Here is a 16,505-nt window from a genome sequence, read left to right as displayed (position 1 = left end):
ATGCTCGGAATCCATTAGCATGCTCAGTTGCATTCTATTTATTAGTGTGTTTATGGTTTTTATTAACTTGCAATTTTTTAAAAAGTCATTTATTTAAAAAGCAGAGTTAGAGATTTTCCATTAGTTGGCTCACTCTCCAAATGACCTCCACAGCTGGAGCTGGGCCAGGTGGAAGCCAGGAGCCTGCAACTCCATTTGGGTTTTCCATGTGAGTGGAAAGGGCCCAAGCACTTGGACCATCTTCACTGCTTTCTCAAGCACATAAGCAGGGAACTGGATCAGAAGTGGAACAGTCAGGACTTGAACTGGTGCTCATATGGGATGCCAGCTTAGGTAGTAGCTTAACACACTGTGCTCCAATGCTGGCCCCCCAGTTTTTTTGGCCCATGTATACTTTGTTCTTTTCCCTCCTTTCCTGCTTTCACTTGCAATAATAGAAGATTTTAAAATTGTTTTCATCTACTTGAAAGACAGAAAGAAACAAAAAGATCTTCTTCTTTTTTTTTTTTTTTTTTTTAGTTTTTGAAAGGCAGAGTGGACAGTGAGAGAGAGACAGAGAGAAAGGTCTTCCTTTTTGCCGTTGGTTCACCCTCCAATGGCCGCTGTGGTTGGCACGCTGCGGCCGGCGCACTGTGCTGATCCAATGGCAGGAGCCAGGTGTTTATCCTGGTCTCCCATGGGGTGTAGGGCCCAAGCATTTGGGCCATCCTCCACTGCACTCCCTGGCCACAGCAGAGAGCTGGCCTGGAAGAGGGGCAACCGGGACAGAATCTGGTGCCCTGACCGGGACTAGAACCCAGTGTGCCGGCGTCGCAAGGCGGAGGATTAGCCTATTGAGCCGCGGCACCGGCCCAAAAAGATCTTCTATCCATTGGTTCACTTCCCAAATGCCTGCAACAGCTGGGGCTGGGCTGGGCTGAAGCTAGGAGCCAAGTATCCCACAGGGGTGGCAGGGACTCAAGTACTTGGACCATCATCTGCTCTCCTGCAGGGTGCATTAGCAAGAAACTGGATCAGAGGTGGAGAAGCCAGGTCTTGAACCAGCACTCCAACATGGGATGATATTTTTGGGGTGCCCTCATATATGTATGTGTGGTGGAATGAATTTATCAAGCTAAGTAACATATACATCAGCCCACATACTTACCATTTTTTTGTGGTGAGCAAATCTAAAACCTACTCTTTTAGCACTTTTGAAATGTGCAACATGTTGCTGTTAACTGGTCCCATGCTGTGCCACAGATCTCAAAAACACAATCCTCTCGTGTCCTGAAACTTCGGCCTTTGACCAACTTCTCCCCATCCCCCATCTCTAGTCTCTATAGCCACCATTCCATTCTCTACTTCTGTGAGTCTGACTCTTTAGATTTCACAGATAAATGATGTTACACAGTATTTATGTTTCTGTGCCTTTTTTTTTTAATAACTGAGAGCTGGCAAAAGACATGCAGACAGAGCTCCTGTTCACTAGTTCATTCCCCAAACTCTTGAAATAGTCAAGACTGAGCCAGACTAAGCTGGGATCCAGGTCTCCTGTGTGGACAGCAGGAATCCAGTTACTTGAGCCATCAGCATTGCCTCCCAGAGTCTGCATTAGCAGAAAACCGGCATCAGGAGCCAGAGCTAGGATGATGGCACTGCTTGCGGCAACTTTACCTGTTACACCACAGTGCCAGCACCTCCCCATTTTCTTTATCCATTTATTTACTGGTGGATTCCATGTCCAGGCTATTGTGAATAATGCTGTGCTGAACATATCTCTTCAATGTATTGATTTCAGTTCCTCTGACTACAGACTTGGAGGCAGGACTGTTGGATCATGCACTAATTCTGGTTTAGTCTTTCCAAGAATATCCATACTCCTCTCCTAAGTTACTTTCCCACCAGCACTGGCACCTCTTTTTGATGTATCTGGTAACCTTTAAAAAAATCTTCTTTATCACCAGTTTTAAGCAATTTGATTACAGTTATGTCCTGATGGGAGTTCTTTTATTTTTCTGGGAGCCATGCATTTATTATTTTCATCAAATTTAGATCAGGTCGAGCCACTGATTCTTTGAGAATTTTTCCTGTGCTCCTTCTCCGTCTCCTCCTTTAGGGACACTAGTTATGATATTCACACTGGGCCACTGAAGCTTCCAAGTTCACTACAAGCTCCAGCTGACGCCTGCCTCTAATGCATGACATGGACCATTCTGATTCTCTAGTTATAACCTCATCTATAACCTACCATTTCAACAGGGAGACACCTGTCTTCCTCAACTGCCATCCATGACTTAATGGTTCATTTCTGGCAGTCACATGCAACAGTTTCAGAATGATTAACCCCATCCCTGTGGGAAGCAGTGTTATCAACTAGATTATGGTGCTTATATGTAAGCCCTTCTGCCTGTAGCCCTACCACGCCACTCCTTCTCCTCTATCTCATTCAATGAGGGTGTTTCCTACATTTCTAAAAATTGTTTATGTATTTATATGAAAAGCAGAGTGACAGAGAAGGAAAGAAAGGGGGAGAGAAAGAAACTGCAACAGCTAGGGGTGGGCCAGCCTGAAGCCAGGAGCCATGAACTCCATCCAAGTCTCCCACATGGGTGGCAGGGGCCCAAGCACTTGAACCATTTTCCACTGTCTTCCCAGGTACATTAGCAGGGAGCTGGATCAGAAGCAGGGTAGCCAAGACTTGAACCAGCACTGATATGGGATGTCTGTGTTGTAGGCAGTGGCTTTACCTTGCTGTGCCCCAACACTGCCTGTTTCCTACATGTGTAGTACAGTCACATTTCGCATTCCATCCTGGGTTCCTGCAAGTTCCTAAATTAGTTGTATATTTGCATACAGCGAGGCTCACTCAACTGTGATGTTCTGTGGGTTTCAGAGATGCATAGTGCTGTGGGTATACCGTTACATTTTCAAATGTACACATTCAGCACTGTACTCAGCCTCGCCAAGCCCAACTCGCCTACCCTTCCCCACTGGCTAATGTGTTCACCACCACTGTGGCTTTGCCTTTTCCACAGTACCATGGATTTGGCCTTGGAGAGGATGTCACCTTCTCAGGCTGGCTTCTGCTGAGCACTGTGTATTACGATTCACCCATGTCTTCTGCAGCTTGATGGCTCATTTCTGTTTATGCTGAATGATGTTCCCTTGGGTGGGTTACCATGGTTTGTTCACCCATTAACCTGTTAAGGGGCACATTGGTGGCCTCTGGTTTGAGGTAATTATAAGAAAGCTGCTGTAAATGTGTATGTGTAGTTTTGTCAGATCAGTTGGGTAAATAAGCTGGGAGCCTGGCTCCCTTTAGGCTGTTTGACTTTGTGACAAACTGCTCACCTGTCCTGCAAAGTCATCATCCTGTTTCCCATTCCCGCCAGCAACTTGTGAAGGTCCTACTGCTCCACGCCCTTGCCAATGTTTGGTGGTGGCTGTGTTGCATTTTAGCTGTTGATAGGCTGTGATGACGTCTCATTATTATGCTGGGTATCTTCTGTGATGAAGAGTCTACTCAGATCATTTGCCCATTTTTAAACTCTTGTTTCTTTTCTTATTGTTGAGTTTTAAGACTTCTTTGTATATTCTGGATATGAGTCTTTCCTAAAATGTGTTTTGCAAATATTTTCTTCCCACCTGTGGCCTGCCTTTGTTTTCTTAGCAGATTTTAATTTTCATGAATTCGTTTATTTTTTCCTCTCATGGATTAAGCTTTTGCTGTCACCCACCAGGGTTTTTATACTTCATTTTGGTGCCATTTATCAAGTTAACAACTGCACATGACTTGGAAGGAAGAAAGCAAAAAACAACAAGTTCTGTGCAGGGCATGCTGAGCAGTGTCTGGAGGCAGTGGATGTGTGGGTCCAAGACCAGGTGCAGTCCAAGTCAGAGACGGAGCTTCAGGGAAGCCAGCATGATGACAGCCGTCATGGCACCATGGGGGCTCAACCCAGGAACAGGGGCTGACTCAGGACAGGTGCCCTGCCCATGAGCTTCTGCCACATTCCAGAATTCTCCCATGCTGACACTCCTATCCTCAGGGACCTGGTTTAGACCCTGGGTAGTGACACCTGGATGATTCACAGATGTCTCCTCTTTTTTCATAGACACCCTTTCACCCGCGTCCAGTCCCTCATCAATCACCTGTCCCGTGGTTCCTGGTGGTGTTGATGAATATCCCAGCGGAGCCCTCAACATTGAATGCAGGATCTGTGGGGACAGGGCTTCAGGCTACCACTACGGGGTCCATGCATGTGAAGGCTGCAAGGTACAGGGAGCCTGGCGGGGATGAAGGGGGCCTGCATCGTGGTTCCTGGGGTTATTTTTACCCCAACACAAACACGTGCCATTATAGACGGCTGGGAAACTGGCCTCTGGGGCAGACGACTCTCTTCAAAGGTCTAGAACAGGCTGCTCCACGGTCTGTGTGAGGAGCTCAGCAAAGGGGGCTCTTCAGGAAATGAGCGGCATTAGGAACCATCCTGTTGCTTGAACGCAGGGCTGAGAGCATTTCCTACATAACCTCTGGTGCTTCACCAAGGCTAGCTAGTGCAGTTGTTCTCTTATGTCCAAGGGACTGGACAAAAGGGGTTGAATGTCTTGCTTAAGGTCCCCTGGTACCCAGCAGAGGCCTGCAACCTAGAGTGGGCTCCTCCACTGCTGCTCCTGAGCCCCTGGCAGTTCCTTCCCCCATCCCTCCAAGCTGCACATATATCCTCCTCCTGAGGCCAGCTCAGCCAGGCCCCTAAGCAGACATGACCCATGCCCAAGTGTGCACGGGCAGGCCTGAGGTCCAGCAGCTGCCACATGGACATGTGGCCTTCTGTGCTTACCAACAGGATGGTGACAGGAAGTCATGTCCTGCCAGTCTCCTGAAGCATGGTATCCCCTGGGTGTCACACACACTTTCTCGTATTCTGCCTCGGGCTCATGACAGAGGGGGCTCTAATCATCTGAATGTTTGCTTCAAGTCAGAAACCCTGCACTGAAGTTTGGTAGTCTTTCCTAGTATTCTGCACTACCTGTGTTGTTCTTAAGATTTATTTATTTATTTATTTATTTATTTATTTATTTGAAAGTCAGTGTGACAGACAGGAAGACACACAGAGAAAGACACCTTATCTACTCCTCAAATAGCTACAATGGCCAGGACTGGGCCAGACTGAAGCCAGGACCCTGGAACTCCATCCAGGTCTCCCATGTAGTGGCTGGGACCCAAGTACTAGGTCCACCTTCCACTACTTTCCCAGGTGCATTAGCATGGAGCTGGATAGGAAGTGGAGCAGCCAGGACTTAAACAGGCACCCTCATGGGATGTCAGCACAGCCACTTGACCCACTGCACAACGCTGGCCCCTACCTGTGCAGGGAGGCCTGGTGCATGGGAGACCAGGCCTCTGGACAACAGCAGCACTGCACCCTAACAGCTGGAATGCTTGCTCCTCACCTCCCTCTACAATCCTGCATGTTCTCGGGCTGTCCCGATTTACACCTGGATAAGAGTGTCAAGCGAGGATACCAGCCTCGCCCTCCACTCCCAGCAAACTGCTGTTCCCGTGCATGAGGCCAGACAAGCCTACCACATCTGAAATGTGGGAGGACTCAAAAGGAAAGAGAAAAAATAACCCGGAGCCAAAATAAACTCCTCCTCGAGTTTTCTAACCACATCCTCTTAAAAGAGCTGCTGTAAAATGACCTTTTCTGCAGGGCTATGATTTTGTGACTTTAGATTTTTATGGAATTTACTAGAAAAAATGTTTCTTCTTGGGTAAAGTTTAAGATGCTTTTATAAAGCCAGAAAATTATTTACAAATAGCTGGCTTCCTTGCATGTTAGATTTGTGTTTTAAGGAGTTAATATTCTGCAAAAATCTGGAGACAGTTTTCTGTCACAGGCTCGGATATGTCCTATGGGAGGGCAGAGTGACTGGAAACCATAACTGCGTCTTCCCAATCAGATGAGGGCATCTCAAAACTGCTCTGAAATTTGCATGATTTTATTTCTCATTTTGAATGCAACAGAATTTAAATTTTTAGTGTCTCAATTACATGAGACCTTTCAGAAGAACCGCTCCTCTAAGCTTAGTTGATTTCGAAAGACACAGGAGATGAAGAACAAGAAAGGTGAGTGAAGCCATGACAGGTTGGTGGTGCAGGTTTTTTTTTTTTTTTTTTTTTTTTTTTTTTTTTTTTTTAACAGGCAGAGTTAGACAGCGAGAGACAGAGAGAAAGGTCTTCCTTAGTGGCCGCTACGGCCAGTGTGTTGCTGCTGGCGCGCTGTGCCGATCGGAAGCCAGGAGCCAGGTGCTTCCTCCTGGTCTCCCACGGGGTGCAGGGCCCAAGGACCTGGGCCATCCTCCACTGCACCCCCGGGCCACAGCAGAGAGCTGGACTGGAAGAGGAGCAACTGGGACAGAATCCGGCGCCCTAACCGGACTAGAACCAGGGGTGCCAGCGCTGCAAGGGGAGGATTAGCCTAGTGAGCCGCGGCACTAACCCCGTGGTGCAGGTTCTTGAGTAAGCCACGCATTCACCCCGCAGGGCTTCTTCCGGCGAACAATTCGGCTAAAGCTGGTGTACGACAAATGCGACCGCAGCTGCAAGATTCTGAAGAAGAACCGCAACAAGTGCCAGTACTGCCGCTTTCACAAGTGCCTTTCCGTGGGGATGTCCCACAATGGTAGGTAAGCCCCTTCCTGTGCCGTGGGAGCAGACTGTGCTGTGGGGAACACTTCTGGCCCAACTCATTGTATAACCAGAACAGCCTAAAAAAACACAAGGCCCAAAGGGCTGGGATTCGGCAGAGCGCTTGGCGGGACGTCCCTGCCACTGCGGGAGGGTGGCTCCCCTTGCCCCGCGGAGCACGTGCCGTGCGGCACACCGGCCCTATCACGTGATTCTCTTTACTCACTCACAGGCTCATTTTATTCCATGCCTGTACTTTGTCCTCTTACAAAAGCGCGGGACTCGTGGGGTCTCCACGGGTGCTGGCAGCGGGAGAGGGCGTCCCGAGCCCGGCCCTCAGAGCTGGGCCCGGGCGCCCCGTGCCCCCGCGCCGCCCGGCCTTGCTGCGTTCGCCGGGCGCCTCACCGCCTCGTGTCCCCCCGCAGCGATTCGCTTCGGCCGCATGCCGCGATCGGAGAAGGCCAAGCTGAAAGCCGAGAGCCTCGCGTGCGAGCAGGACGCCGAGGGCCCCGGCGGCGCCGACCTCAGGTCCCTGGCCCGGAGGATCTACGAGGCCTACCTGAAGAACTTCAACATGAACAAGGTCAAAGCCCGCGTCATCCTCGCGGGGAAGACCAGCAACAACCCGGTAGGTGTCCCGCGCCCGGCGGCGCCGTGGCTGGGAAGGGTCCCGCACAAACACCACCGAAGCCGCGCGTGTGCCGGTGCCTGAGGAGAGGCGCCGGGAACCTCTGCGGCTCCCGCCGAGCCCGCGCTGGCTTCCGGCGCCGCTGGCTTCCGGTTCCCCCTGGCTTCCGGCGCCGCTGCCTTCCGGTTCCCCCTGGCTTCCGGCGCCGCTGCCTTCCGGTTCCCCCTGGCTTCCGGCTCCCGCTGCCTTCCCACTGCCGCTGGCTTCTGGCCCCGCTGCCTTCCGGCGGCCTGGTGGCCGTAGCACCTGCGCGTTGAAGGCCCGCAGAGCCACGTGCCCACAGGGCGGGTTTGTGCAGTGCGTGTTGACGGCAGGGGTGGGGAGCTGGTCACTGAGCGCCCAGCACCTTGCCCCTGTGCGGGTCGGGCGCCGGCCTTTCCCCAGGCCTCTCCCTGGCTCAGCGAGTTCCTTTTTAGCAGTTAGCAGCTGGCTTCGTACTCACAGGGAGATAAAGCCTCTCACGAGCTGCTTACTTTGGCGAACAAACCAGGCCTCTCCGATTCTTTTAATTCTTGAGTGAATTTGTGGTTAAATAGGCCAAGACCTGAGCCGTGTGGCCCGGGGCTCCTGCCAATCACGCCCTTCCTGAGCCCCGGGTACAGCCAAGGTGACCTTTGCACTTCGGTCTTGCAAATGATTACTGCCTCTGGACACCAGGCTCACCCAGGCTTCTGATTGGAATCTTCTATTTCTCCTTTGAGTTTTAAGAATTTGAGGCCAGCTTAAAAGATGTCTTTACTCTTTTATTTGAAAGGCAGGGTTAGAAAGAGAGAGGCAGCCAGAGCGAGAGAGAAAGAGAGAGCTTCCTTCTGCTGGTTCACTCCCCAAATGGCTGCAATGGCTGGAACTGGGCCGATCCAAAGATAGGAGCCAGGAGCTCCTCCAGGTCTCCTTCCAGGGGCCCAAGCACATGGGCCATCCTCCACTGCTTTCCCAGTTGCATTAGCAGGGCACTGGATCTGAAGTGGGTCAGCTGGGACTCAAGCCAGTGCTCATATGGGATGCCGGTGCCACAGATGGCAGCTTTACCTACTAGGCCACAACACCAGCCCCAGGAGTCATATTCACTCTTGACAAAACTCTCCTGCTTAACCATAATTTGACAGAGCAGGTTCCCAGCGAGATATACAAAGCTCCTAGAAGGTGAGGAAGTCAGTCTGTTGAAGACCTGCACAGAGCTGCTGTCAGTAGGAATCTGTATTTTGGTCTGAAGAAAATAAATGCTGGATTAATAGTCTAGGATCTGGGATTAGGGATGCTTGTATTATAAAAACAGAATTGTGTGTGCTGCTAGGATGGATGCTTGCCCCACCCACACAGCTCCACTCCAGAGCACCCCAGGGACCAGTTTTAAGATGCATCTTGCTCTAGGTCACTCACTAATGGGCGAGGGTCACACCCCACTGTGTCCTGGCCACACGCAGTTTGTGGGAGGCACGGGCTGCTCCTCTGTTCCCACCCAGCCACTGGCAGGCCACCCGGAGCTAGTTGGTGCCTGTGAAGGGGCCCCATCTCTGTGCTCAGTGTCAGGAGGGTCCCTGACCGGGTACCCACCTCCAGGCTACACTACCTGCATCTTTTTGAGAGTTCTGGCTTTGGCATGGGGAGCCTGTGAGGTGCATCATTATGTACAGTCCTAGCACTGGAAATCTGTTAGGGAGATGAAGCTCTTTCCTCGGTAGAATTGCCTTGCTCTGTGCCCAGTGAGTCTTGTCCAGTTCCTGGGACGACCTGGCAGGAAAGAAGACCGACAAGACTGGGTGAGTTCAGCACCTGGGGCGTTTGCTTTTCCAGCCACCCAGGGCTCTAGTCTCAAGCACACGTGCACACACTCACATGTACACTCTCACACACATATGAACCCATACTCACACATGTGCACACATCCACACACATGTGCACCCACCCTTGTACATACACACACACACTGACCCTTGCTCACACTTAGCTGCCTTTGGTCTTAGAAGTAGCTGTGCCTTGTAAAAAATGGATAAGGGGATTCAGTTAAAAAAACAAATACCCCATTAGCACTGAGGATTTAGACTTTAGAAATTCACACTCATGTGTTCCTGCTACTTTTTAATCTAACAAACACAACAGAACTTTACTCAATGAATGTGCTGAGAGCTGGAGGCGTGCGTCGTGCGTTTATCACAGGGGCTCTTGCTGCTCATAGTTGTTGGGCATCACTTTAGAGTCTTGGAACATCTTCTGTTGTGGAGAATCTTGACTCCCTGAGAATGCACTTGAATTCTCAACAAAACGAGTTGGTTGTAGCTGGTCTGGTTTGCAACAGTGAATGTCTTATTTGGGGTGAGGAAAGTGAAGTAAGGAGACAACTGTCATGCAGTCAACACTGGTTCCCACACGGGCTTGGGAAGCGGAATTCCAGCCTGATTCCCAGCGCTTTGGAACCTTGGGTGGAAGGGCAGCTTCCGGGAGCCATGTCCAGCAGAGTCGCTCACGTTTCAAAGTTAAATGTAAGCTTCGTGGAGTTTTAAACATAGTCTCATCAGGAATGTTTATCAGTAAAGTTTGACAGATTTTCAAGCGTATATTTTACTACACAACTTTACTTAAGAGGCAGAGAGACCGAGACACACACAGGGCTCCCTGCCACTGACTCACTCCTCAAATGGCCATAGTGACCTGTGTTGGGCCAACCTGAAGCTGGGAAGCAGGAGCTCAATTCAGGTCCCCTGAGAGGGAGGCAGGAATCCAGGTACTTGAGCCAACACCTGCTGCCTTCCAGGGCGCACGTTAGCAAGAAGCTGGACTCAGGAGAGGGGCTGGGACTCCAGCCCAGGCACTGTGATAGGGAACATGGGCATCCCAACCACCACCATAACCACTAGGCCAAACAGCCACCCCCAGTTTCTCTTTAGCTTTAATAAATCTGAGTTTCTTAAAGTTAGCACTCATTTCAAGTTCAAATAGCTCCTAATTTTACCTACAATTGAGACCTTTTTTTTAATTAAAGGTTTATTTAGTTGATAGGCAGAGTGAGAGAGAGCAAGAGAGGAGGCTGGTGCCACAGCTCACTAGGCTAATCCTCCGCCTGCGGCACCAGCACCCCAGGTTCTAGTCCTGGTTGGGGTGCCAGATTCTGTCCCGGTTGTTCCTCTTCCAGTCCAGGCCTCTGCTGTGGCCCGGGAGTGCAGAGGAGGATGGCCCAAGTGCTTGGGTCCTGCACCCACATGGGAGACCAGGAGAAGCACCTGGCTCCTGGCTTCAGATCAGTGTAGCGCGCCGGCTGTAGCGGCCACTTGGGGGGTGAACCAATGGAAGGAAGACCTTTCTCTCTGTCTGTCTCTCTCCCACTGTCTAACTCTGCCTGTCAAAAAAAAAAAAATGGGGGGGGGGGATCTTCCATCTGTTGGTTCATCCTGCAACACTGGGGCTGGTCCAGGCTGAAGCCAGGAGCCCAGAACTCCATCTAGGTCTCCCACATGGGTGGCAGGGACCCAAACACCCAGGCCACCTCGAGTGCCTTCCCAGGAGCATTAGTAGGAAGCTGGATTGGAAGCAGAGCAGCTGGGACTCCAGCGGGACCTCCAATGGGGGATGCCACTTAGCTCGCTGTGCCACAGCACCAGCCCCCGAGGCCTGCTTTTGAAGCCTCCGTGATACATTGATAAAGAATGAACCTTTCTTCCCAGTGCAAGTGACTCCAAGGGCTTCACACTTAGAAGTGCTCTGTGTTTGGGGGCTCCTGCTCTGCTGTGGCAGTTTCTTACCTGTATCTTAACCAGGAGCCCACATTTTCATTTTGCTCTGGACCACGTGGGCTCACACAGATGACACAGGCAGACCTGCCCTGCTCACACAGGCTGCTGTACCCAAAGGCAATGGCACAGATGCACATTCTGTCATCAGATGCGGAGGTCACTGCTCACCCCTGCCTCGGGCTTGCTGTTCACAGTGCGCATTAGAGACTCCAGGTCCCAATGTGATGTGGCTCAGAATTTCTCCAACTTCTTTTTAACCACAGAGCTCTTTTTCTTTTTATTGAACATTTTTGTTTCTACTGAATGTACTTAGGGAAAGCCAGTGATTTGAATGATGTGAATGGGTATACTTTTGGGAGCTGAGGGATTACTGCCACTTGTCCTTTTGCAGTGTGGTTGTGGGGCGGCGCTGTGGCACAGCACGTGAGCTGTTGCCTGCGAAGCTGGTACCTCAAATTGCAAGTCCAGTTTAGCCCCAGCACTCTGCTTCTGACCACAACGGTCGTTGCCGCCATCTGGGGCCAGCAACACACGAACCCTCTCTCTTTTTCTGTCTTTCCCTCCCTCTCTCTCGTGTTCTGTAATTTTGCCTTAAAATAAATAGACAGGGGCTGGCGTTGTGGTGCAGTGGGATAAGCTGTCACCTGAGACAATGGGATCCTGTGTGTGCACCAGTTCAAGTCCTGGCTGCTTCATTTCTTATCCAGCACCCCGCTAATGCTCCTGGGAAAGCAGCAAAAGATGGCCCAACGGCTTTGGCTCCTGCACCCACGTAGGAGACCCTGATGAAGTTCCAGGCTCCTTTGCTCTGCCCAACCCATCCCCAGCTGTTGTGCCCATTTGGGGAGTGAGTCAGCGAATGGAAGATCTCTCTCTCTCTCTGTCCCCATCCCTTCCCTCTGTAATTTTGCCTTTAAAATAAATAGATGGGGGCCAGCGTTGTGGCGTAGCAGGTAAAGCTGCTGCCTGTAGTGCCGGAATCCCATATGGGCACCGGTTCAAGTCATGGCTGCTCCACTTCTGATCCCACTCTCTGCTATGGCCTGGGAAAGCAGTAGAAGACGGCCCAAGTCCTTGGGCCCCTGCACCCACATGGAAGACCCGGAAGAAGCTCCTGGCTCCTGGCTTCAGGTCACCATAGCTCTGACCATTATGGCCAATTGGGGAGTGAACCAACGGATGGAAGACTCTCTCTCTCTCTCTCTCTCTCTCTTTCTCTCTGCCTCTCCTTCTCTCTGTGTGCACTCAGCCCCATGAGACATAATGCACCCTCTGAACATAGTGGCTGCCAATACCATGGCCAAGCATCTTTTCTGCTGATAGTTTTGTTTTTTTTTTTTTTACAGAAAAAAAGAAATTATGGGTAAAGTGTGAAGATTGGATAAAATATAAGAAGAAAGTATAATTAGCATTTTCATCCATAAATACTGACCATTTCTTTATGTTGGGAACTGATTGATTGAAAGGCAAAGCAACAGAGAGAGAGGGAGATACAGAGAGAGCTATCCTCCATCTGCTGATTCACTTCCCAAATAGGCTAGGCTGAAGCCAGGAGTTTGGGGCCATCCTAGTCTCCCACGTGAGTGGTAGGGGCCCAAGGCACTAATTGCTGCTTCCTGCAAAGCTGGATCAGAAGCAGAGCAGCTGGTACTCAGACCACTGCTCCAATACGGGATGCTGGTATTAGACACAGCACCACAACACCAGCCTCTCCAAGTTATTTATAAAATATATCATCAACCATTGTGAGCTGCATAGGCGCCCTATGTGCTATGGAACACAAGAGCTGATTTCTCCGCGGAAGTGTACTTTGTCACCCCTTATTCGACACCCCCCATCCCCACTCTCCCCTCCCCTTCCTAGCTTCTAGTGATCACTACTCAACTCTCTACTTTTATGAAACTGACTTTTTAAAAAAACCTATGTATTTATTTGAAAGGCAGAGTAACAGAGAGAGGAAGAGACATAAAGAGAAAGAGAGCTCTTTCATCCATTGGTTTTCTTTCCAGATGGCTGCAACAGCCCGGGTTGGGCCAGGCTGAAGCTAGGAATTCTCTCTGGATCTCCCATGTGGGTAATAGGGGTCCACGCACTTGGATTATCTTCTGCTGCCTTCCCATGTGCATAAGCAGGGAGCTGGATCAGAAGCGGAGCATGCAGGACTCAAACTGGCGCTCCTGATATAGGATGCCAGCGTTGAAGGCTGGAGCTTAACTTACTGTGCCACAACGCTGAACTTTTAGCTTCTAATATATGATTGAAAACATAGAGTATGTATTTTTCTGTGTCTGGCCTATTCCACTTAATGTGCTCCAGTTCCATCCCTGTTGCACAAATATCAGCTTTTTCCTGGCAGAACGTTATTCCACTGTGTATGTGCCCCATTTTCATTATCCACTCACCCACCAGTGGACACCTGGGCTACTGTGAATAGTGCTGCGGTGGACATGGGAATGCAGGTGTCTCTTTAAAAAAAAAGATTTATTTATTTATTTGAAAGAGTTATACAGAGAGAGGAGAGGCACAGAGAGAGAGAGAGAGAGGTCTTCCACCCGTTGGTTCACTCTCCAATTGGCTGCAGCAGCTGGAGCTACACGGATCTGAAGCCAGGAGCCAGGAGCCTGGAGCTTCTTATGGGTCTCCCACATGGTTGCAGGTGCCCAAGGACTTGGCCCATCTTCTACTGCTCTCCCAGGCCATCGCAGGGAGACGGAATGGAAGTGGAGCAGCCGGGACTCGAACTGGCACCCATATAGGATGCAGGCACTGCAGGTGGCGGCTTTACCTGCTACGCCACAGCGCCAGCCCCTGTAATTCCTCAGTAGGGCTGCAGTAGAGGTGGTGCTGTGGTGTAGTGGGTAAAGCTGCTGCCTGCACCACTGGCATCCCATATGGGTATGGGTTCAAGTCCCAGCTGCCCCACTTCTGATCCAACTCTCCGCTATGGCCTGGAAAAGCAGCAGAAGATGGCCCAAGTCCTTGGGCCCCTGCACCCATGTGGGAGACCCGGAAGAAGCTTCTGGCTCCTGGCTTTGGATCAGCCCAGCTCCAGCTGTTGTGGTCATTTGAGGAGTGACCCAGTGGATGGAAGATCCCCCCCCCATCTCGTGTGTGTGTGTGTGTAACTCTTCCTTTCAAATAAATAAATATTTTTTAAAAATAGTACTGCAGTAGTACTTAGGAGTTCAGGGAATATTATAAAATATTAAGGTGTTTTGGTACTTGGTTCTTGTCAGGCTTAATGTTAAAATGGCAATCACTGTCTTATTGATTATTAAAGTCTTATTTGCCCCCAACCGACATTCAAGCTGTCCAAGAATGAGGACAGCATTCTGCATGTATTTTAAATTCTCCATAGCACCAGACCGAGTGACCTGGGTACAAGACAGGAGCTCCTCATGGTTTCATTGGTAAAGGTCTGTATAATTCATCCCAAATGGCCTGTCTTTCCTCGTAGCCCTTTGTCATACACGACATGGAGACGCTGTGTATGGCTGAGAAGACACTCGTGGCCAAGATGGTGGCCAACGGCATCCAGAACAAGGAGGCAGAGGTCCGCATCTTCCACTGCTGCCAGTGCATGTCAGTGGAGACTGTCACGGAGCTCACCGAGTTCGCCAAGGCCATCCCGGGCTTCGCAAACTTGGACCTGAACGATCAAGTGACCTTGCTCAAATACGGAGTTTATGAGGCCATATTCACGATGCTGTCGTCACTGATGAACAAAGATGGGATGCTGGTAGCCTACGGGAATGGTTTTATCACGCGGGAGTTCCTAAAAAACCTGAGGAAACCGTTTTGTGATATCATGGAACCCAAGTTTGACTTCGCCATGAAGTTCAACGCACTGGAGCTGGATGACAGTGACATTTCCCTTTTCGTGGCTGCTATCATCTGCTGTGGAGGTAAGTGCTGGCTTCGCTCTGCTGCCGTGGGGTCAGCTGGCACCAGCCTGAGCTCCCGTCCAGTGGCGTGGGCGCCGGCACATGAGAAGGCACCTGTGCTGTGATGCCGCTGAGTAGAACTGAGAATTGATCCATATTGCCTAGTATAGAATACGTAAATAGCATATCCATCTGTGTTTATAAAGTTCATATGTGTTATATTTATAACCATCCCATTCACATCATATCTAATGTTATAGACATTACTATATTATCACATCACACCTAATATTATAGACATTATTATTATCTAATTATATATTTAGGTATGATTGTACTATGCGGTATGCCAGCATGATTCTAATGTAGTGGCAGAATTATACTGTCTCCATATCCCAAGCCATATTCCATAAAGTGATTTGCAAGCATTAGCATAGTTGCTGTCACTGTTGGGGACATTGATGCCATTTCACAATGAAAACTAGCAGCCACTAGCTGGCAGTGAGCGCAAGACTGGCTTTGAAACAGGAAGCAGATGCCAGGGAAGGAGAAGCTGGGCCTCTCTGTGGCAGTTGGCTTTGAGCCCCCTGAGCTTTAAGGGCTATAAATAGCCCTGTCTCAGGTCTAGGAAGGTCATGTGCCTACTGTAAACCCAGCCGACCTTGCCCAGCCCTGGCAGGGACCGCCGGTCCCCCTGCCCTGACTGCCAGAAGTGGTGCTGCTGCTGTGATTTGCTCTGTGGACCTTTCACTGACCATCTGGACGCCAGTCCCTGGAAGAAGTCCTTATGGCCAGGCGCGAGGGACAAAGCAGTTATGCGTAATCTGTCATCATCCTTTCGTGGGACCAAGATGTAGCACTGGGGCTTAGCAGCAGCTGCAGAACTATTTATATGATCCCCATTTTATCAAAGAAATGATCATCTTTATCAGTCGTGTATACATAGAAAAAGACTTGGTGAGGTATGTGCTACACCTGCTATGATGGAGTTAAGGTTATTTAGGGAGGGGCAGTGATCTGTCTGTATTTTAAGTTTTTTCTCTGTTTAAAAGCATAATAATTATATTTATTTTACAATAAAAATGAAGACTTAAAAATACATCATTAGCAACGCTTTTGAAGATCATGGTAGAAAGTGGAGCTTTAGAGAACACGTTAGTCATTGAATAGGGACTGGGATGTTTCTGAACCAAAAGTCAGATACATGGTGTGCCAGGGACAGAGGTGCCACAGGGTTACCTGCGTGGATGGTGGCACTTCCTGCAGCAAGTCCGACTCCTGCCTCGCCTCTGCACACCTCCCCGTGGCTGTCTGCACCCCCTTCTTTCTCACTGTTCACCTGGCTCACATCAGAGGGCACCTGTAGCAGTCTTTATGCCACAAAAGCAGTCGCAGTCCCTCAAACCTGAAGCACTACCTGTGCACCACGGGGGCTGTGGTCAGCAGGACCACTCCCTGCAGCTGAAGGGGCCACGGGGCTGGGCTGACAGTGGTGCCGTGGGGGGAATGTCTGTGCATATCGCAGGGTGGCT

The 16,505-nt window shown here is 50.1% G+C and overlaps 1 protein-coding gene across 8 annotated transcripts in view; it reads left to right on the top strand.

The window, feature by feature from the left end:
* PPARA (peroxisome proliferator activated receptor alpha) overlaps nt 1–16,505 on the top strand; it is a 69,424-nt gene that overhangs the window by 46,512 nt on the left and 6,407 nt on the right. For all 8 annotated transcript variants that reach the window (XM_062202694.1, XM_062202690.1, XM_062202693.1 and 5 more), the window contains 4 exons: nt 4,098–4,258; nt 6,530–6,668; nt 7,099–7,301; nt 14,547–14,994. In XM_062202694.1, coding sequence (XP_062058678.1) covers nt 4,098–4,258; nt 6,530–6,668; nt 7,099–7,301; nt 14,547–14,994 — 951 coding nt within the window. The remainder of the gene's footprint in view (nt 1–4,097; nt 4,259–6,529; nt 6,669–7,098; nt 7,302–14,546; nt 14,995–16,505) is intronic.

Source organism: Lepus europaeus, chromosome 10 (genome assembly GCF_033115175.1).
Source record: "Lepus europaeus isolate LE1 chromosome 10, mLepTim1.pri, whole genome shotgun sequence".
NCBI classification, from domain to species: Eukaryota; Metazoa; Chordata; class Mammalia; order Lagomorpha; family Leporidae; genus Lepus; species Lepus europaeus.
Note: the sequence above shows the minus strand (reverse complement) of the source record. Positions and strands in the feature narration are given on the sequence as shown.